The sequence below is a fragment of the Oryzias melastigma genome, linkage group LG23 (genome assembly GCF_002922805.2).
Source record: "Oryzias melastigma strain HK-1 linkage group LG23, ASM292280v2, whole genome shotgun sequence".
NCBI classification, from domain to species: Eukaryota; Metazoa; Chordata; class Actinopteri; order Beloniformes; family Adrianichthyidae; genus Oryzias; species Oryzias melastigma.
Window position 1 is genome coordinate 5,932,008 of NC_050534.1, and position 22,069 is coordinate 5,954,076.

General features: G+C 37.7%; 2 protein-coding genes across 2 annotated transcripts in view; one reads left to right on the plus strand and one right to left on the minus strand.

Moving 5' to 3' along the window:
* LOC112156560 (proton myo-inositol cotransporter) overlaps window positions 1–22,069 on the plus strand; it is a 158,582-nt gene that overhangs the window by 12,042 nt on the left and 124,471 nt on the right. The gene's annotated exons all lie outside the window — the stretch shown is intronic.
* Window positions 52–22,069, minus strand: part of LOC112159125 (mucin-2) — a 26,195-nt gene continuing 4,177 nt past the window's right edge. The window contains exons 8-44 of the mRNA XM_036210366.1: window positions 21,997–22,059; window positions 21,682–21,801; window positions 21,458–21,578; window positions 19,958–20,093; window positions 19,799–19,876; window positions 19,643–19,712; window positions 19,414–19,551; window positions 19,112–19,279; window positions 18,868–18,956; window positions 18,650–18,782; window positions 17,037–17,280; window positions 16,906–16,946; window positions 16,677–16,765; window positions 15,427–15,581; window positions 15,205–15,343; window positions 13,178–13,270; window positions 11,119–11,313; window positions 10,975–11,047; window positions 10,721–10,890; window positions 9,961–10,117; window positions 9,101–9,211; window positions 7,670–7,799; window positions 7,561–7,589; window positions 4,452–7,484; window positions 4,095–4,345; window positions 3,814–4,000; window positions 3,461–3,671; window positions 2,144–2,316; window positions 1,966–2,035; window positions 1,765–1,874; window positions 1,655–1,686; window positions 1,424–1,571; window positions 1,134–1,171; window positions 936–1,043; window positions 796–835; window positions 481–598; window positions 52–395 (exon numbers count right to left, since the gene is read on the minus strand). Coding sequence (XP_036066259.1) covers window positions 221–395; window positions 481–598; window positions 796–835; window positions 936–1,043; window positions 1,134–1,171; window positions 1,424–1,571; window positions 1,655–1,686; window positions 1,765–1,874; window positions 1,966–2,035; window positions 2,144–2,316; window positions 3,461–3,671; window positions 3,814–4,000; window positions 4,095–4,345; window positions 4,452–7,484; window positions 7,561–7,589; window positions 7,670–7,799; window positions 9,101–9,211; window positions 9,961–10,117; window positions 10,721–10,890; window positions 10,975–11,047; window positions 11,119–11,313; window positions 13,178–13,270; window positions 15,205–15,343; window positions 15,427–15,581; window positions 16,677–16,765; window positions 16,906–16,946; window positions 17,037–17,280; window positions 18,650–18,782; window positions 18,868–18,956; window positions 19,112–19,279; window positions 19,414–19,551; window positions 19,643–19,712; window positions 19,799–19,876; window positions 19,958–20,093; window positions 21,458–21,578; window positions 21,682–21,801; window positions 21,997–22,059 — 7,436 coding nt within the window. The 3' untranslated portion in view covers window positions 52–220. The remainder of the gene's footprint in view (window positions 396–480; window positions 599–795; window positions 836–935; window positions 1,044–1,133; window positions 1,172–1,423; window positions 1,572–1,654; window positions 1,687–1,764; window positions 1,875–1,965; window positions 2,036–2,143; window positions 2,317–3,460; window positions 3,672–3,813; window positions 4,001–4,094; window positions 4,346–4,451; window positions 7,485–7,560; window positions 7,590–7,669; window positions 7,800–9,100; window positions 9,212–9,960; window positions 10,118–10,720; window positions 10,891–10,974; window positions 11,048–11,118; window positions 11,314–13,177; window positions 13,271–15,204; window positions 15,344–15,426; window positions 15,582–16,676; window positions 16,766–16,905; window positions 16,947–17,036; window positions 17,281–18,649; window positions 18,783–18,867; window positions 18,957–19,111; window positions 19,280–19,413; window positions 19,552–19,642; window positions 19,713–19,798; window positions 19,877–19,957; window positions 20,094–21,457; window positions 21,579–21,681; window positions 21,802–21,996; window positions 22,060–22,069) is intronic.

Below are 22,069 nucleotides of genomic sequence, written 5' to 3' on the forward strand. Positions count from 1 at the left end.
GAGTTTGCGATCAAGTGACTTATTATTTAACCCACAAGTGGCACAAAAAAAAAGACACAATGCCACACCATGCGATGCTTAAAGAACAGATTTATTGAAAGGAAAGAACAATCAGGAAGAGAACTTCAGTGTTTGATTAAGAGAAAGAACAAAGATAACATCTTCATTTTATTTTCAGATCAGCTTTAAAGATTAGCTTGGAAAAAAATGTGCTTCTGTTTTACTCGTTTTTGCATATTTTGCAGTCGCAGGTTTTAACATACTCATAGTTGATTGTTTTCTTGGAGTTGTCTTTGCAACTTAGCTCCATTGATCTCTTCTCCGACTCCAGCGTCTCACAGCATTTGCAGACCTGATGCACTTCCAGGACACCAGATTTCATCATACTGTTGGTGCTGGAAAATTTGTGTTAAAAGAAAATAAGTGACGATTAAATCTCCAAAAACATTAACAAAAATTGAAAATAAGGAGTCTTCTCACCTGGGCTGACTATAGCACTGACCCATGCATACAGGGACTTCTATAACAGCAGTACAGTTCTCTACAGTGGTGGTTATGTTTGTCAGTGTGGGAGAGCACTGTGGTTTGCGTGAGGTGCCTGGACAGAAAAACAAGAAAACGTGAGAAAACTTTTAAGGTTTCATGAATGTATATATATATATATATATATATATATATATATATATATATATATAATGTATATAAAATATACAGTGACTTGAAGTTGAAAATTAGATTATAGTACAATATAAAAATATCCCTGAATGCATTCCTGTACAAATAAATTGATCTTACATGTGAAACAACATTTCTGGTCATCCCAAACCTTGTCCTCCTGAAAAAGAAAAAAAATCTGTCAATTATTTTGTAAAAAGTTTAATTTTTTCGAAATCACTTGACTCAACAAGAGTGAAAATAATGACCCAAACTCTTACATCAAGGCAGTTCTGTGCATTACAAACTGTTTTCTCTGTCTTGATGCCATCTAGTGTGCAGCTGAGGGACATGCAAGGATAGTTGGTGTCTTTCCATTGGTCTCCCACCTACACAAGCACACACAAAATAATGAATGTCTGCAAGAGGTCTGAGCATCTTGGTGACTAAAAAGAAAGGAATAACCAGAATTAACTTACCTTGTACGTCCTTCCCTGATAAGTGCAAGTCTTCTCAACTGAAGAGAAGAAGTACAAATCATGAATTAAAATTTGACTCTTATTTTTGCAGCTTCCTAGCCACATTTATTCATAAATAAAAATTCCTTACAACATTACATCTGATGCAACAATTTTATTTTTATAGTTTATAGATAGTTATTAACTTCAACAGTTAGTCTTAGATAATATATTATTATAATAACAGTTATTCTAAGTTACAGTGATGCATTAAAAAATGAGAATACAAAAAAGGAAATTTAAGCTCTTACCGCAAATATAGCAGCAAGACTCATTCACCAGAATCTCATTGGGTTTACAGATAGGTGGGTTTTTTTCTGGTATTTTCTCACACTTTTCCGTTACAGTTTGGTTATCACATTCGCATAGAAAACAGTCGGTCACCCACTTTTCACCAGGCTACAAAGCAAAAAGAATATATGAATGAATTAGAGCTGTACATTAAACCAATTGACATTTTTAATGAACCGCAAAGAATTTACCAGTTTGGGTTCTCCTAATGGTCCTTTGCAAACTGAGAAGAAAGGAGAACACATACAGCATGTTTATTTTAAAGACTTTAAGCAAACTCCTTGTAAGGCAGAGTACTTACACTGACAGTCTTTTACACAGGTGTTTGAGTGTGCTGCTGATCTTATTTGGCCTTTGGGGCAAAAGCAACCTGCACTGACACTATCAAGGGAGTCTCCTTTGTGACGTTCTCTGCATGGACCATTGAACAAAGTAGAACATTTAATGCATAACTAATCAATGGATTCTGCAAATTGAGTAAGATAGATGTTTATTTTCATACCCTCCAGCGCAGTAGTCATCATTAGTATTTCGGCATTCTTCGTAAACCAATCCTTCTGGGCAACTGGTCGCTAAAACATTACCAAGAAAATTTAAGCTTTTGCACAACACGATGACCAAAAGTTATTGTGAAGATCGTCTTTGGGTTTTTAGACTTTAAGTGCGAAAAAAGCACTTACGACAAGTTCCATTGGTGAAGTTTCTCCAGTCAACACAATAACCTGCATTTTTACAATCTTCAGCAGCTTTCTCCAGAGCAGAACAAGAAGCATTTTTGTCAGGGCAGCCGTCAAATTCGCAGTTCGTGTGTATGACCGTCAAATTGACTTTTTTTCTGCAATCTGAAAAGACTCTGGGAGAGAAGATTCAATTAATGCCAAAAAGCTATTATCATGACAAAAATTTGTTTTGAACCCTTTTACAAACACGGGTCTGTCTGAATTACGTGTCCGTTGTGTGTACACAAGAATCATTTATCAATATTTATAATATTTATTTATAGTATTTATTTTCATTTATCTATCTGAATATTTACATTGCCTGAGTCACGTTGCATCTGACGCATTGTGCCTTTGATCAGTTTGTGAGAGTTTATCGCTGTGAGTCTTTACAACCCGTTGTATTCCCCCCACTCACTCTTTGGAGCTTCCAAGACTGTCCAATAAATCATAAGTTTCCCCCTATCCCACTTGTGAGAAATCCAATTAGATACACACAACTTCAACCTCTTCCACAGACAGCTTGGCCAGACACACTAGCCTCCACTTCCCCCATGGCTTGTTGGTGTATCCAACCGCGTGGATTCCGTCTGGGCAGGAGGGAATGGCTATCCCGTTTCTTAGTGTGGAAACTTTTTTCTCAATCAAATTCAAACACCATCTTATCAGAACAATTTCTAAGAGAGTAAAATGTGGTGTGGTGCACAAGAACCAAAAATGTAGGCTCAGAGGAAGTAAAGGATAAAAGCATCATTCAGCTCCTCAACAAGTGCCAAAAGACTAAGAAGAAGAAAGAAAAGACAAATGTATAGCACTGCATTTGACATGCTAGACGATAATGCACTAAAACAGTGTATATAACTCCAGCCTCCATTTTCCCTATGGACAACCCAAGTTTAATTTTAAAAGTACAAAAACATCATTAATGGCACAAAAGATATGATGCATGTAACTAGGAAGACGCATCGCAGACGGGCCACTGTAAATCAGGTGTAAGTGGACTACAAGTACTGGTATACTTGTAGTATAAGTGAAGCAGTATCCCAGAAGTTTACCTTTTATATACTATTTATATATTCTTAACTTAAAATGTTACAATTTAGTCTAAAGAAGTGTTCAGTTAGTATACTTCCTGCACTACACATACATTGTCTTTATAGAATACTTGCTAGACTTATATTGAAGTATACTAAATTAAATAAACTGTAAGTGTACTACTACTACTTTTCGCTTAGGAACACCTCACACATAATTAAAACTAGAACATTTGAAACTTACTGGTGGTTAAGAAGATCACAAAGATTGTTTGTTTCATTGCAAAGTGTGTGTGGGCTGGGTGGGGTGGGTATGTTACAAGGTACATCCTTCGATGAACAGGATGGCTTCTGAGGGTCATGATATACCCAGCTATGTGAAGTCTTTTCACAGCAGGTATCATCCTCCACTTTACCACCTCTACGAACACATGAACCTGGAGCCCCACACTCACCTAAAAAAGATTTAATTGGGTTGCTTAGTGCAAAATATGCATTGGATTGTGTTATTTAGAATGATAATTTACAACTAAATACAATTGAGGGAAAGAATAAAGGTTGTGTTGGAAAGATGAAACTTGTTGCTGAAAATCTTACCGCACTGTCCCTGGACTTTGTTGTGGAAAAATTCCATGGCTAAACTGACAACCAACGTATTATAAGGAGTAAGAGAAATAAAGGACCGAATCTCTGGAAGATGGATAAACACTTTCTTCTTTGTGGACTCGAACCTTAACCCATCCTTTTCAAAAGGTGGCTGAATGGTCACACTGTTGAGGGTGGCCTGAGACAGATTACAAAAACAAGTTTTGAGTCATTTACAAATGCATATGTATATGTACATGTATGAAAAAAGAAAGAAAGAAAAAGTTGTTTACCTGCACTTCCTCTTTTTCATTTGCATTTGTATATATATTTAGTGTGGCAGTGTTCATTTTATATTTCAGGATAATACCCTTAACGCAGGAGCCTTTGATCTGAGGCATACAGTAGTAGTTGTCCACAGCAATGGTCAGATTATAAACTGGATTCACTTCCTCAACCAAAACATAGGTGCAGTTTTCTATAAAATCAAAGTTTACTCCTTCAAAAGATATGTAATGGGGGTCCCCATACAACTCACAGACACCTGTAGATATTGCATTTAAAGGATTAGTATAATTGTATGAGCTGGAAAAATATTTCAAATAAAAATAAACATTTTATGGAAAAATATAACTTTTTTATACACTCACAGTCACATTTCCACTCTTCGCAGCATCCATCTGTGACTTTTGTCATCTTATTTCTGGGACAGCTGGGTTTTATAGGACCTGGACAAGGTACTGTGGTTGAGATAATCTTCTTGTCTTCACATGTCTTGTTAAAACAGTTCTCCTTCCATGTTGCACCGCATGGCCAACGTTTGTCATTTTGAATGTCTCTACATTCACAAATAGGAGTAGTTGTTGGTGTCAGGGTGGTTGTTGTAGTAGTTGTGGATGTAGTTGTTGGTGTAGTTGATGGGGTAACGGTGGTGGTCGTAGTTGTTGTGGATGTAGTTGTAGAAGTACTTGTAGGTGTAGTTGGTATTACTGTGGTTGTTGTGGTAGTTGAAGGTGTCAAGGTAGTGGTTGTTGATGGTGTAGTTGTTGGAGTCAATGTGGTTGTTGTAGTAGTTGTAGATGAAGTTGTAGGTGTCAGAGTGGTTGTTGTTGTAGTAGTTGTGGATGAAGTTGTAGTTGATGGTGTTAAAGTAGTAGTTGTCGTAGTCGTGGATGTAGTTGTCGTTGTAGGTGTAGTTGTTGGTGTCAAGGTGGTTGTTGTAGTAGTTGTGGATGTAGTTGTAGTTGTTGGTGTAGTTGTTGGTGTCAAAGTGGTTGTTGTAGTAGTTGTGGATGTAGTTGTAGTTGATGGTGTCAGTGTAGTAGTTGTTGTCGTAGTTGTGGTTGTAGTTGTCGTTGTAGGTGTAGTTGTTGGGGTTAAAGTAGTTGTAGTAGTTGTAGATGTAGTTGAAGTTGTTGGAAGTGTAGTTGTTGGTGTCAAGGTAGTGGTTGTGGTAGTTGTGGATGTAGTTGTAGATGTAGTTGTAGGTGTTGTTGTAGGCGTCATTGTGGTGGTGGTTGTAGGTGTAGTTGTTGGTGTCAGGGTAGTGGTTGTAGTGGTAGTAGATGTAGTTGTAGATGTACTTGTAGGTGGAGTTGTAGGTGTCACTGTGGTGGTTGTTGTGGGTGTAGTTGTAGGTGTCAAGGTAGTGGTTGTAGTTGTTGTTGTAGATGTAGTTGTAGATGTTGAGGTGGTTGTTGTTGGAGGTGTAGTTGTTGGTGTCAGGGTAGTTGTAGTAGTAGTGGAGGTAGTTGTAGTTGTTGGTGTAGTTGTAGATGTCACAGTGGTGGTTGTTGTAGGTGTAGTTGTAGGTGTCAAGGTAGTGGTTGTAGTGGTAGTAGATGTAGTTGTAGATGTACTTGTTGGTGGAGTTGTAGGTGTCACTGTGGTGGTTGTTATGGGTGTAGTTGTTGGTGTCAAGGTAGTGGTTGTAGTAGTAGTTGTAGTTGTAGATGTACTTGTAGGTTGGGTTGTAGGTGTCTCTGTAGTGGTTGTTGTGGGTGTAGTTGTGGGTGTCAAAGTAGTGGTTGTGGTAGTTGTGGATGTAGTTGTAGATGTAGTTGTAGGTGTTGTTGTAGGCGTCATTGTGGTGGTGGTTGTAGGTGTTGTTGTTGGTGTTAAGGTAGTTGTTGTAGTAGTTGTAGATGTAGTTGTAGTTGTAGGTGTAGTTGTTGGTGTCACCGTTGTGGTTGTTGTAGGCGTTGTTGATGGTGTCAAGGTAGTTGTAGTAGTAGTAGTTGTTGTTGTAGATGTTGTTGTAGATGTTGAGGTGGTTGTTGTTGGAGGTGTAGTTGTTGGTGTCAGGGTAGTTGTAGTAGTAGTGGAGGTAGTTGTAGTTGTTGGTGTAGTTGTAGATGTCACAGTGGTGGTTGTTGTGGGTGTAGTTGTAGGTGTCAAGGTAGTGGTTGTAGTGGTAGTAGATGTAGTTGTAGATGTACTTGTAGGTGGAGTTGTAGGTGTCACTGTGGTGGTTGTTGTGGGTGTAGTTGTAGGTGTCAAGGTAGTGGTTGTAGTAGTAGTTGTAGTTGTAGATGTACTTGTAGGTTGAGTTGTAGGTGTCTCTGTAGTGGTTGTTGTGGGTGTAGTTGTGGGTGTCAAAGTAGTGGTTGTGGTAGTTGTGGATGTAGTTGTAGATGTAGTTGTAGGTGTTGTTGTAGGCGTCATTGTGGTGGTGGTTGTAGGTGTAGTTGTTGGTGTTAAGGTAGTTGTTGTAGTAGTTGTAGATGTAGTTGTAGTAGTTGTAGGTGTAGTTGTTGGTGTCACTGTTGTGGTTGTTGAAGGCGTTGTTGATGGTGTCAAGGTAGTTGTAGTAGTTGTTGTAGATGTAGTTGTAGGTGTTGAGGTGGTTGTTGTTGGAGGTGTAGTTGTTGGTGTCAAGGTAGTGGTTGTAGTAGTAGTAGATGTAGTGGTAGATGTACTTGTTGGTGTACTTGAAGGAGTCAATGTGGTTGTTGTTGGAGGTGTAGTTGTGGGTGTCAAGGTAGTAGTTGTAGTTGTAGTGGAGGTCGTTGTAGTTGTTGATGTCACAGTGGTGGTTGTTGTGGGTGTAGTTGTAGGTGTCAAGGTTGTGGTTGTAGTAGTGGTGGATGTAGTTGTGGATGTTGTAGGTGTTGTTGTAGGTGTCACAGTGGTGGTGGTTGTAGGTGTAGTTGTTGGTGTCGAGGTGGTTGTTGTAGTAGTTGTGGATGTGGTTGTAGTAGTTGGAGGTGTTGTAGTTGGTGTTAATGTGGTAGTTGTGGTTGTTGTTGTAGGTGTTGTTGGTGTCACTGTGGTTGTTGTTGTAGTAGTTGTGGATGTAGTTGTTGTTATAGGTGTAGTTGTTGGTGTCAAGGTAGTAGTTGTGGTTGTCGTTGTAGGTGTTGTTGGTGTCACAGTGGTCGTTGTAGTAGTTGTGGATGTAGTTGTCGTTGTAGGTGTAGTTGTTGGTGTCAAGGTAGTTGTCGTAGTAGTTGTGGATGTAGTTGTAGTCGATGGTGTCAAGGTAGTGGTTGTTGGAGGTGTAGTTGTTGGTGTTAAGGTAGTGGTTGTAGTTGTAGTTGTTGGTGTCATGGTGGTCGTTGTAGTAGTTGTAGTTGTTGTAGTTGTTGTAGGTGTAGTTGTTGGTGTCAAGGTAGTAGTTGTTGGAGGTGTAGTTGATGGTGTCACTGTGGTGGTGGTGGTAGTAGTAGTTGTAGTTGGTGGTGCTGTGGAAAACAACCTTTTTTAAATAACTTGAATACAAATTCAAAAAAGGGAATTTTGATTATGTTTTATACTTACAACAGTAAACTGTTCCATTTGAACAGGAGCTTAATTAAAATAGAGAAAAATAAGAAGCGAATTAATGTATCATTCGGTTTTCCAATTATATTTGGTGCAGGAAACTTACCACTCATGAGATACCCGTCCTGATGGAACAACGGTGTCATTGAAATAACAGCTGCAGTTCCTGAGTTGAGTGCATTTGTTTGTATTTTCATCAAAGTATGGTGTTTCTTTTGGACATCTTGGGTAGCAACCTAAAACCAAAAATATATCAAATGTATTTCATGTTTGGAGAAAACTGTTATTTTTACTTTAAGTTAATACTCAAATGTAATCTACAAAAAGTTTAAAAGGCATTTTCAATGCTGTGCTCTGACTGTTTTGATAAACTGTTTTTTGGAAACTCAGTAGCATCAGAGACTGTTAAAGCACCCTCCAACATTGTTAAAATCATCAAACCCAAACCTTAAAATCTTTTAATAGTATTTCTCTTTATTTGGAGTTAGGTGGTATTAAGACAATGTATTAATTATAGATTTGACCAAAAAATTTGTCATAATGGCAACAACTTTCCAGAATTCCTATTTTTTTTAAAATTATAAAGGTCACTCAGCTTATTTTCCCTTGCTTTAAAAATATTTCCACTTTACTTTGTCATTGTTAATTGTAAAAAAGAAGAGGACAGAAAGGCAAGATTTTGAATAAAAGGTCAAAAGGTCAATGTGAGTTGGTAAGTTTTTAAATAAGTGCTTGCAGGATTTCTTAATTAAATACTACTTTAAATATGCTTTTGTTTACAACATTATTGCATTTCCTTTGTTTGACTAAAAAAAATATATATATATACTCATACCCAAATGCCACACATATTTTCATACTCGTATATAAATAGCTATTTAGAATATATTTTCTCAAAACATGTGAGACAAAGTTAATCTACTTAAGCTGTGGTATAAATACTCAGTTTTTTTCTTTTTTTGCACAAAACAGAGAAACTCATTGTTTGCTGAAATTAAAGCCTTTAAGTGGGGATTCCGCTTCCGGATCACGAGCAGACGTGTGTCTCCAGCTCTCCTCAACTCTCTATTTTTATAATCAATTGTCTTTTTTAATGAGAATATTTAGATTTTTACTGCATTAGCAAATTAAGATGATTTAATTATTACTTTTTTGTATTATCATAATACTTTGAATACAATCTGCACAAAGTCTCTCTTTTCAATGAGAATATTAGATTATTGTTACTGATTTAACAGAAATGATTTGTTGTGGCTGCTTTGAAACTTGATTACATTAATGATATTAATGATCCTTAATAGCCTGAATATATTAATATTTGATATTAAGTCCTGAACCGGATATTGATAATTCATGTAGAGAAAATGGTATGGTCGAGTAGAGGTGGCATTAAGTTCGCTTCCTTCCACTTCCTTTCAAGCGATCTACTTGTGATTCATTAAGGGATATGTTATGTCATGTATTGTGACCTGATTTCTTGAAATAAACCATTTCATTCATTCATTCATTCATTCATGATGAAAAGAAGTTTGATTACCTTCTAGTTTGTTTGTAAAACTGCTGTCCTTGCCACACGTCAGTGTTGTACCGCAGGGTTCATAGTGCCAGCTACACTCACCCGGTTTATTGTAGTAATCGCAAAAGACCGCTAAAGAGTAAAAAAAAATATGTTCAGTTAGAAATAATAGTAGATGTACACACACAGGCTTTAAAGAAACTGCAAAAGTAACTTCGAAGTACAGTATTTATAATCTTTGTAGAAAACCCTAAGAAAAGTATTGTTTTAGTTGTTCAGATATGGTCAAGAAGATGATTTGAGGACAGTCTTGATTACTTCCTGAATTATTCAATAAGATTTACTTTGTCACCATTGTGACCAAAAAACCTGAAGTAGTGAGAAACAATAGACTGCTTAGTCACCAATATGGCCTTTCAATTTGATAACAGCACTTGAAAAAGCAACGTTTTTCTCTAGGTAAATGGGATTTATTGATACATATATGGAGCTACATTCACAAATGCGTGTTTCGGGCTTGTGCGTTCAAAACTTTCATACTTACATATAGTAATGGACTTTCTAAGTAAATTTTGGGCAATTGAACGTATGACAGTTCAGCCAGGTCAAACTTTGACCAATCGAGGACTTAGGTTTGGTAGTGGCGACACTTTTTTTCAATAAAGAGTCAAATGTTTGAAAATTGATAATAAAATAGATATGACATCAAGTCTTTCATATATCAGAGTAGAACTGCTAAAGAAAAAGGAGCAAGACTTGCATCGCTTTGACATTTTGCACTAAGTCTCTTCCATCTGTAGGTGGTGGATGTGTGCTAATATTAGGTAGTGACATTCCAGTGTGAACAATTGAACAGTTGAAAATTTTGTTATATAACTTACGGCACAAATCAGGTGTTCTCCAGCTTATACAGACATTCTGGTCACTGCAGGCCTCTGCGTATGCTGATACTGCAGTACAGAAGCCCAAGAACTTCCCCTCAAACTCACAAGAGCATGACTCCATCACACAAGCTTCATAATAGGCCTTTGGGTCAACCTGAGGATTGAGAAATGCATACAACAAAATTGAGACATTAGTTTGAAGTCTTTCAATACGTAGACATGTAAAATGAAGCACCAGAAGGAAATGTTTAAAAGATCCACTCCAATAAAAATGAGGTGGTTTTAATACTGCTGGATAGTTTCAATATTGCTCGCCATTTTTATTGCACTGCTCTTAGGTCAGAGTTGTGAGGTGCTCTAAGCTAGCAACTCTGCGTCTACAGTACTACCCTGAACTCAGAGGTTAGAGCCTCTTGTGTTTGACAGATGTTACAGTTACAATAGAGGGTTATCAATCTTCAAACACATGTCGTGTATATTTGTATAAACCCCTTTTGTATTTGAGGCTCAGCTTTATTTATTTTAGTTATACTTGTATACTATTTGTTTGTTGGACTAGATGGAAATAAAGGGAGAGAAGAAGAGAAGGTGATGTTGGAGATGTGAGGTATAAGGGTAAAAAGATAAGGGAAGTGGGGTGGGGTTAAAAAAGTTGGAGGATAATTAAAGAAGTACAAGGGGTAGAAACACAAAGCAACTAGATGCTGTAGATTTGTCATTATTAATGATACAAGGATTATTCAGGATACATCCATACCTTAGAGTGACAGCTCTTAAACGTATCTCCAGTGATGATCAAACAGCGCCGCTCAGCCCAGGCTTTACAGTAGGAGTTATGTTCACATGGAAATACCTCGTTGGTCACATCCGAACAAGGAGGAGAGGCAATCTTCCAGCTGTTACCAAAGATCACAGCACTACTTATCTCTGTAAAAAACAAAAATATATGTTTATTTATCAAACAAGAGCAGCAAAAGTCTTAGAGCAACAAAAAAAATAACTACACTTCACCTGTGGAGCCTTTTCTCCGTAGGTCATTGTTCTCATTGGAATCAAAGTTCCCACAAAGACCTCTGACTCTGTTCTAAAAAAGTGAAGGAAGGCATTTTATTTTGGGACAAGTTCATCCAAATTTGAATGATTCTTATCACTCACCTTCCACGTTCCATCAAGTTCAATACTGATCCTTGTGTGTTTGTCCCAGATTAAGGTAATACCTCGACTGGGTACCAGAATGATGAAATACAGTCCCACAGTGTGAATGGTCACGAGGGAATTTATTGCACTAGTCCAGCCATTTACGTACTCTTTGTTTATAATCATGTCTCTTAGCGTCAGAGAAACTTCACCCTTAAAGTGGAAACATTTTGACACATTAAAAAATATGCATAGTTTCTAGGATATTTTAACCAACTAGATCACAAAGTTTTATCAAGGTAATTATTAGAGCACAAAGAAGATCTCATGTTATGTACACACTGGGTATGTCTTGTGGGTTCAGGAATGTATTTTTTTTAACGTGCTGTTAGTATATGATATTCTCTTTGGGCTGTAGCTAGCTGATACTAGCGCATGTTAGAAGTTGTCAAAGTGAAACGGAGCAAATCCAGGCTTTTTTATTATGATATATAAAAGACTGTATCATTTAATTTCAGCTGAACTTAAAACACATTTTTTTTTTCTTTTCATGATCGCTTTTCCACTGCTTGGCATTTCCATGTTGTAAAGAGAAACATTGGATCTATTAACGAAAGTTCTGTAATAAGATACATTTAAGATTATTAGTTTATATCAAATTAAATTTTTTAGTTGAGTTAACCATCAACTCAAAATTTTAATTTGATACAAATTAATAACTTCAAATGTAAAAAGTAACAATTTCTGTTAATTGATCCAGTGTTTCATTTTTTACAGTGTACTGATATGCCAAAGTATGCACAATTGCCACGCATTTTGTACGTAGAGCCCAAAAACTAACTTAATCCTTATTTGTGGTTGAGTCAAAATTGACCAGTTTTCAAGTGTGGAAATGGGAAAAAAATATAAACATAAACAATGTAAATAAAATTTAGCATAAAATGCAACGGGGGTTTATACTCAATAAACCACTGTTGTGACAGTAAAATCTTTCTAATGCAAGAGGCTCTCAGCTCGTATCTCTTTGCTCAGCGGTTGGACAGGACAAATAGGACAAATTAAAATAAAAAAAATAAATACATTTTTAAAAAGTGTGGAAATGGGTCAATTTTAGCCAGGACACAAAATAAGGGTTAAAAAATAAACAGAATTTTTGTACATAATCTTAGAAATATGTGGAATCAATTCTGTTTTGTTGGGGTTTACATTTCCACCGGACATTGGACTGAGTCGCAGCACTTTCTGTGAAGTTGGGGCTAATAACGACCTAAATCGTAATAACTGGTGGGTTATCGCACAAACCTACATGAGTTCAGAGTTTTGTTAGTTCAGCAGCAGTGCCTGTAGCAGTAGTCATCCGGTAGCCAATGGGAGACATCTGCTGTAACTAGACTGCTTCTGCGATACTCCTGAGCTATAATGCTTTCCGTGGGAGCCCAGGGTTAGAATTAGGGTTAGCTTAATACATGTAACCAACAACAACATTTAGTCTTGGACGCGACAAGTATGTGAAGGCAATGCAGCAATGTGCATCTTGATCGCATGTGATACTTCAGGCCAACGTGAACCTCCCTTCGTTTTTTGTGCTTGGTTGCAGGTAAATACTTGAGATTAACATCAGCCCATTAAAAAATTAGTACGTGGACGCGAGAGCTCTGAACTGTCGAGACCAAAACATGTGTATGTGAGTTTACCTAGTGGTCGCTGTAACATGCATTTCCTAGGCCGGTGTGAGTGTTGCATTGCAGTTACTAAATGGTAAACTGGTAAATGGTGTAGACTTGTATGGTGCTTTTCTACCTTTCCTGAAGGCACACAGCACTTTACGTTCACAGATCCATTCTCCCAGTCGCACACATTCATTCACACACTGGTGGTGGCTCCACTGCCTAACGGAGACAACCATCCACCAATTTGGGGTTCAGTGTCTTGCCCAAGGTTACTTCAACACATGGGCGGGAAAGGCAGGAATCAAACCCGCCATCTTCCAATCAGGAGTCAGCCACCCTACTGCTGCACCACGGACACAGAATAAGATTAGAATATTATAGAATTGATGAGAGTGTGGTTTATTTACCTTTAGGTCCATAATGATTGTACGAGAGCAGGTAAGTTCTTTCTCACAGCAAGGTACAGTTTCCACTCTGATGGAGAAAGTGTTGTCTTCATCCTTCAAATCAGGGGAGGTTACATTCAGTTATGCCAAGTATAATGTGGCAAACTTAAGGTTTTATACTCACACTTATATATACATATTCTAATGAGCAACAATACTGGATATAGATTCCTTTTCTGCTGCATAAAGAAAGAGATTTATGTTTGCATGCTATTTTTGGAATCTTGGTGTTGTACCAATGATGGACACAAAGCTGCAATAACACTTTTCCAGTCATATTTTACTGGCAAAAGCTTTAGTCACAGGCACTCCTTAAGGGTTTGACCCAAACCGCTGATGCAGTTTTTGGGTTGAAACTCATTGTCCAGTGTGGTTGCAGCTTACAAGGTGCACAGGTGAGTCTTGCAGTTCCCTTGTGGTTTGTGTACATGTGAAAAATGTACAGTAAAGTATTTTTTCAGGATAATATAAGTCGTACACACTTATAATGTTCAGGTGATTCTGTCGAGCGGTGCCCTAATGCTGCACTTTAGTCATTATCAAGGTACAAGTATTGACATAAGTGTGCAAAGTATAGCGATAGGATGTTCACACAAACTAAAATCTGATTGTAAGCATAGACCGCACACTCATCACTTGACCAGCACTCATGCTAACAATAGTACTCTCTAGCTACTCTCAAGTTTAAAGACGGAATTTTCTGTATGAACAGCCCATATTGTTGATATTGGTGCAAATAGACATTGAATATTTTTGTAATAATGGAATGTATGACTGCCATCTTTACACATTGACCACCATTTTGGATTCATCTCTTTGCTAACGTACTTTTCTGAAAGAAGGGATCCAAAGTGGATTTAAATTCATGTTAAAGACTCACCTGTTCTCAGCTGCATTTGATTAGTATGTATTCAAAAGTTTACGTCTGCACTGTTTATCTATGCTTTTTTTAAATTAAAATCTTTTTACTTTCTTTTAATTTTAATTTAGGGATCACATCTTTACTATTTCTTTTGATTGTTTCTTTTAACCCTTGCGCTCTCCTGGGCTTGTTTACATTAAAAGTGGGCTTATCTGGACCCCACAAGACAGTAGGCTGAACTTTTTTTTTTCAATGATTGTCGATATTTTCTGGTGTGCAATGACAGACATGGGCTTTGACCGAATCCCCCTAACCCCTAACTACTAAAAAAGTATATAGTGCGGGACTATATAGTGCCCTGGATTTTAAAGGTAATTCGGACACGATGCTCACTACTTTTCTTTAGTTTTTCTAAAGACCGGATATGACGTCATCGATTTCTCAAAGGGAAAAAAATGAATAACAATGAGCACTTCACGCTGTTTATTTATGACTCCACTACGTTCAGATGGTGAAAATGTGGTTGGTTTATTCAAATATTACATTTAAACACGTTTATTTGTCTGAAATTTTTTCGAGTGCAACGCATTGTGGCCTATATCCGCTAATCTAGTGACCATCAATGTAAGCTAGTTTTTCGTAAAGACTCCTGGGATATTTCCAGTGCACTCGATTTTAGAATTAGTACATTCGGATAGGAAAAAAAAGGGTGAAAGCACTATATAGTGATTAGGGAGGGGAATTCGGACACAACCATGAAGTTTCGTCCACCTTTGTTATGGAAGGGCTGATACCTCAATGTAAGGGTGGGGTCATCTGGACCACATAAGAGATTATGAGGGTTAATGTTTTATGTAAAGCACTTCGAATTGTCTCTTCATGAAATGTGCAAATAAACTTGCCTTGCCTGAGGTACATTTATGCTAAATTTAGTGCTTGTAACACAAAATGCACAATTTGTCTGAGATATCCACCTAACTGACTTCACTAAAGTGCTTTACTAGTTGACATAATACAATTTATCCCTCCTTAGACCGAATCCTTTTCTATTTAAATATTGTTTGAGTAACTTTTGCGCTATTTATTTCTATGTTAAACATACAGGAGTCTTCTCTAGTGTTCTCACCTCAACAAGTGTGTATTGACAGTGTCCATCGAAGCGGTACCATTTTAAATCAAAAGTCTGGAAATGTCCATTGCCATAAACTTGACATCTTCCAGGTTGTGGGTTATCCGTGCAGTTCCAGCCACCTTCAATGCATACGCTTTTATCCAGAAACACACCAACGATAGTTAATAGACAAGTGGAACATTTTTACTAATTATTAAAGGATCAATGAATGTTCACCATGTTTGTCGGGCAGTCTGGAGTTGCTCTCCAGGACCAAACACTTTGTCGTCGTGTCTGCATGTACACTTGTCTTTGGAAACACAGTTTTTGTTGTGATCCTCGTAAAGGTCGTATGGGCAGTAACAGCCGCTCACACATTTGTAGCTTGAATCCTGAAAAATCAAACACAGAACGTTTGCTCTATGAATCTGCAGTTAAATCAGTGACAGATGGATATTTGTTGTTTCATTAGCAGCAGTATTAGGCTTAGTAAGCGAAGTAACTCAGTACAGTTTTCCAATAATGTGGTTTTCATTGTAGGTCAAAGCAACTCAAAACACAGAATAAAGCTAAAAGCAAACACATTAAAAATTAAACCCTTCAAATTTACACCAACCCATATTTGGCTTAAAATCTCATGAAATAAAACATTTTCAGTTGTGATTTATAAAATTGGGTTGAGTAAGTAGAGATTAAGGACAGAGGAAGAGTGTTTCAGAGTTTGAGGAACGCTCAATCATCTCTAGTTTTAAAATATATGCAAAAGATAAATTGGATCTTCAGGGCTAAAATAGTCTTTTGATAAACATTTTAAACTGACAGCAAGTGTCTTTTGTGTTTTGTCTTAACTCACCCAACGACCCCCAAACACATTTTTATAGAAAAAAAAATTTTTGTTTCTTGTTAACGAGAACGTGAAAATCTTTAATCTCTCAAATACAACCAAAACTAATACATGTTTTTATTTATATGAGCTAGTCCTGATACTCATCATCGTATTCATAATACAACATTTTTAAAAGAAAATCCATAGTTTTAGGAATTTCTAATGGAGATAGGAATCACATGTGATCCAAACTTTCCCACATGACTAATTTTTACCTGTTTTTATGAGGTAACTATTTTTTCTACGTAATAGTTTCACTACTTAATTGTTCAAGCTACTTCACAGAAGTGCTCTGTCCAGAAAATAAAATTAGATAATACAATAAAAATGGGGGAACACCTGGATTTGTGGACTTTATTTTGGCAGATACTTAAAGTTAAATGACTCTTAAAAAAATCCAAAAATCAATGGAGACATCCCAAGTATCCACTACACCACTGTGCAACCCCAACCTCAAGTCTACCTTCTAAAAAAAAGTAAAACTAGAACAGGACACAAATAAAGTAGAAACTTTCTTAAAAACCTGTCTATAACTTGAAATGTCCAAACATTAAAACAATAGAACAGCCAGTCAAAAATTCCTAAACTATATTTCACTTACAACTGGCTTGAGGAGACTTTCACATGTTTTCTGAGCGGTGTTCATCCACCCTTGTGAGCAGTGATAGCAGACTTTCCCTTTTGTGCATCCTAACAGAGATCAGAGGGACCTGTTAGGTTATGCTTAAAAAACATCATAATATCAGTTATATAAACCTTTTTAGATGTTACATTTAAATTTTACTAAGAATTTCACTAATGGTTGAATATTACAAAAAATATCAATTTACCGCAGTCTTTGTTGCACTGCAGTTCACCATTTTCGCAATTGCTTTAAACAGAACAGAAACTTGTCTCAGGTTATGAAGTAGCCACTACAGTATTTCTCTTTGCATTAGAGACACAATCCTGACCAACGTACCATAGCAGGCCGTCGATAACTCGTTGTCCTGGTGGAACTGTGACGCCAGAGTAATGACACGGACATTTTGATTTTGAGATGCAGATGTTTTCATCGCCCAGGTGTGTCCCCTCTGGACAGCCACAGCCCTCCACTGGATCTCCTTGTAGTTCGCAGCGAATGTCATTGCCAGACAAGGTGCTGCATGTACTGTTGCAGATCACGTTGTTGTACGAGAACGCCTGGTTCGTCTGACATTTTATGGCTTTGACATAGAAAATGACAATCACATTAAAAAACAGTCATGACAATCAACCAGGCGTCCTGGTTTGCAAAAGAACAAAAGCTGCATCTTGAGCCAGTTTTTCCTAAACTAAGGTTGTCCAAAGGTTTTTCAAAGAGGCCCTGATTTGGTGTGGTGGAGATAATCAAGGACCAACCTTTCGGCCAGCGTTCTTTGATTTATTTTAACGACAACAAATTTTAATAAACTATTTAATGAACATTTTATTGCAGGGGCATACTTTTAACTCCTTCTCATTGGACAAATACATCTAAATACATTTTTACCTAAGTTACAGTCAATTTGCCATTTTTCGCACCGCTCATTCCCAGTTAGCTTGTCGTAGATAGCACGTTCTTATCTGATAGTGCCTCTTCGTGGTAATTATGAAAACGTAAATTAGCCAACCATAATCAAGAAATCATACATACAGTTTTTAGAGAGTATGGCCTGAAATTTGAATTTATTTAGCCCACTGGCCGGACTTTGGACTTTCCTGACAAAGATATTTTTAAACTGCACAGGAATTTACTTTCTCTACCAAACAGCATGCCAAAAATGGGAGAAGGCTAGGTGGGAGTTAAAGAGAGAAGACTTTTCAATCCAAGGCGTCAAAGCTATGGGCATTACCAGAAGGACATGCAGAGAGGACTTCATCCATCCATCAATCTTCCTAACCGCTTTGTCCCTTTCGGGGTCGCGGGGACGCCGGAGCCTATCCCGGCTGCTGATGGCCGAAGGCGGGGTACACCCTGGACAGGTCGCCAGTCTGTCGCAAGGCCTCAATCACACACATCCACTCTCACATGCACACCTAGGGGCAATTTTAGAGTCACCAATGAACCTATGAAGCATGTTTTTGGACGGTGGGAGGAAGCCGGAGTCCCCGGTGAAAACCCACGCATGCACGGGGAGAACATGCAAACTCCACACAGAAAGGTCCCAGCCGGGAGTCGAACCGGGGCCTTCTCGCTGTGAGGCAAGAGTGCTAACCACTGCACCACCGTGCAGCCCAGAGAGGACTTCATTTCTGGTCAAATTTGTTATGAGGGAAGATCTAGAACTTGTAGTTCTTAATCCTAGTAACTTAGTCTGAATCAATATAGGTACTGTATGACTGGATTCCCACCCTAATACCTAACTACTAAAAAATTATATAGTACAAGATTATACAGTGCCCTGAATTTAAAAATTTGCACAACATGCTCACTACTCTTCTTACGTTTTTCTCCAGACGCCAGATATGACGTCACCGATTTGGACCGCATATGCATGTCACATGACTCGTCTCCTCTACCACATTGCTTGTGTTTATTGTCAAAGCAACATATGTACTAAAATGGGAACTTACTGCAGTTGAGAGCTGTCCTCCAGTCTCCAACTTTAACACCCAAACTGGAGCAGGCTTTTGCATAGTTTCCCAAAGCAGTGCACAAACAGTCGTTCTTATTGTTGCCACACTTACAGGTTGCTTGAATGCAAGCCTGGAAATGGCAGTTCACAGAAGATGAATTTGTGCAACATATTTAAATGTCAATCATATCAGTTGGTAAGTGTAAAGGTTCTTACTGCTTGATATTGATCGGGTGAGATGTAGTTATGGCAGTTGGCAAACACCTCATTATTCAACCCAGCACACCTGTATTCTGCATATATTTCTGCAAAAGAATAAATCAAAAGTCAATGTAGTTGTTTGCAGACACTAATCAATTTTTGAGCAAAGCTGGATGGTGACAATTTGTATAATGTCTTTTAAAGTTTTCCTTAACATGATCCAATGTTTCTGCAAGTGGTTGAAAAAGCTGGTTATTACCGTTAGCGCTGCTCACGCAGAGGTCAGCTATGTTTTCGCTAATGCATTGAGGATTTCCGGTTAGATCGTAACCCCAAGACAAGGCAAAAGGCTCAGAAGAGGACTCTCTAATGTTGTTGCTCGAGGTGAAATCATCTGTTGTGTCGTTGTTGCTGTTGCCGCAAAGACCTGAAGAAAAGTTTGCATAGGAGAACCATTCAACTGAGTCACATCTTGGAAGATGTAAGCCTTTTTCTTTATTTAGAATGCTATTCCTGTGAAGAGGTTGGTACTTTCAACAATTTAGGAACACATTGGCCTACCTGATAGAGTTTCAGTGTGGGATCTTGGCAAAGTGATGTAAAGCTGCATTATAGGAGACATCTGAACTTGAATCTTCATATCAAAAGATGTGTGGACCAGAACAAACATTGAGGACTGCCAAAAAACCAGGGCATGATCTGGTAGGACAAAGATTTATTGGATTTATTGATACATAAAATGTTACAGGTTAAAAAAAATGGATATGACAAATAGTTTTTATGTTTTTACCGGATCTATGGAGCTCTGTAATTTCCTTGCCCTTAAATTTCACTTTGTTGTCTTCAAAAGTATACGTTTCCTGCACATGTTAAGTGAATAAAAATTAGCTAAACATTGTGGAAAACTGACGTTTTTTGATCAGTCAACCGTTAAAAGTTACTTTACCTCGAAAAGATTAATTTCAACTTTTGTCAATACTGTTTCCGATGAAGAAAAGTCTGCTTTTATTGTCAAGTTGGAGCCCTGCATATGGTCAGAGAAATCATTAAAAAAAAGCAAGACACTGAATTATTACAACGCATGTGAATAGTTGTAATAGTTTACCTTTGAGACTACGTATCTGCATCTTTTAGGCAGTGTGTAGGATTTTCCATCAAATGTCCTAACATACTGTCCTTCAACTGTGCACTTTGGAGAACAGGTGTTTTCTGAGCATTCCCAACTCCCACGGTTACAGTAGCTGAGAAAAGAAAAAGAAAAGTCTCCTAGTTTGAATGTCTTTGGTATGGTTACACTTCACAAATCCTAAAGCTATAGACACACCGGGTATGTGATGAACAACACTGTAACAACGCTACAAAGAAATGCCGGCAATTGGGTAGAAGAGGAAGGAAAAAAATTATAAAGTTTTCCCGTATTGCTTCTGCCAGAATTTACTTTTGTAGCCATGTGTCAACGAGCGCTCATACAGTTTTAGTCTGCCTAAAAGACTATTTCAGTTTTTCGCTTGATTTGTGCTTGAGGCTAAAACATTTCTACAAATGCACTCTGATGCAGACGATGAAAGCTTTGGAAAATGCCTATTAGTATAATAGATATTGTAGTTACATATATTTTAAATGTTTATTTAACTGCAATCTATATCTACAGTATTTTCTGCACTATAGGATGCAACATTAACAGCGTCGGAGATAAGTTTGCCAGTCAGACTTTACCAATTGTGTTTGTACGAACTCCGGAACTAGTCTGTAACACGCTACAGACTAGAAGTAGCGTGTTACAGACTAGAAACATTAGCACAGAGTTAAATCTTGACCTTCTTTAAATGATATAAAATAAATAAATAAAAACAGACTGATCCTGCTAAAACAACCACAATGTTACTATGCTACCTCCCAACGATGTTAGCAACACATAAAAGATTCAGTCTGACTCAGCTACAGCAAGGCCACATGAGTGTATTTAAAAAAAACACCCAACCTTGTTTGCAGCATGTAAAAAAAATAAATAAACTGACACAGTTAAAACAAACATTACTGTTACCACAGTAACTCCCAACCATGTTTCTTCTTCTTCTTTCGCTTTCGGCTTATCCCTTTCGGGGTTGCCACAGCGTAAGAGCACCCACTGTTTCGCATCAGTGATTTGGCAGAGTTTTTACGCTGGATGCCCTTCCCGACACAACCCTGTACTTGAGGGCACAGGGACCCAGTTAGGCAGCAGCGTCAAGGGTCTTGCCTAGGGACCCAATCTGGGTGGAGATCAGTGGACAACCCTGGGAATCGAACCCAGGGCTCCTGCGTGTTTGCAATACAATAAAAAACAGTCTGATACAGCTAAAGCAAACCTTATTTTTACCATGCTCAGTCCTAACCATGTTAGCAACACAAAAAAATGAACTCTGCCACTTATAAAACGTAGCCACATTAGCGTATTCACAATAACACTCAACCTTATTTGCAAAAAAACAGACGTGTACCACTAAAACAAACATTACTTTGTGTTGGCTGACTTTTTTTTCAACTTGACATAAGAATGTTTCAAAAAAGAGTAAGATGAGAAATATTTACTTTAAAAGGTAAAGCAAATGTTTAATTCCATTACCATGTCTGACACCCTGTCTTTCTCTCGTGCCCAGGTTTAAAAGTCGTTCCAGCAAACGTACAGGGGCAGTCGGATATCCTCACACATTCCGTTTTATTTCCTCGATCATTCAGCACTTTTCCTGCAAAAGGGTTTTGATAAACACTCACAAACTGGTACGCAAAAAACACCACATAACAAATTTGATGGTGATAGGATCATATCTAAATTTTGGCACTGCTTACCGTCTGAACAGACACAAGTCCTGACTTGGTCACAGGTGGAAGTGTTTGGGTGTGAGCAGCTTGGCACAAAAGCAGGACCCTCGCTCTGAAAAACCATTTCCCTGGGACAAGTAGGGTTATCTACAGTTACCCGCCCCACCAAAGAAAAAAATAAATAAATTGGGTGAAACTTTCAACTACATTTAAACATAGAATTGAGTGCAATAATAATTAGCAAAAGAAAGTGCACAAAAAAATTAAACAATATAAAATATTTAACTTTTAACCCCATCAAATCTAATGTAAAAAAGTTTTTTAAAAAAAAAAATCACCCACCACACAGTTTTGCACGATTCCAATAATTCGGGAAATATTCATCATCTTTACACCGCAGAGCAACTTCATTATA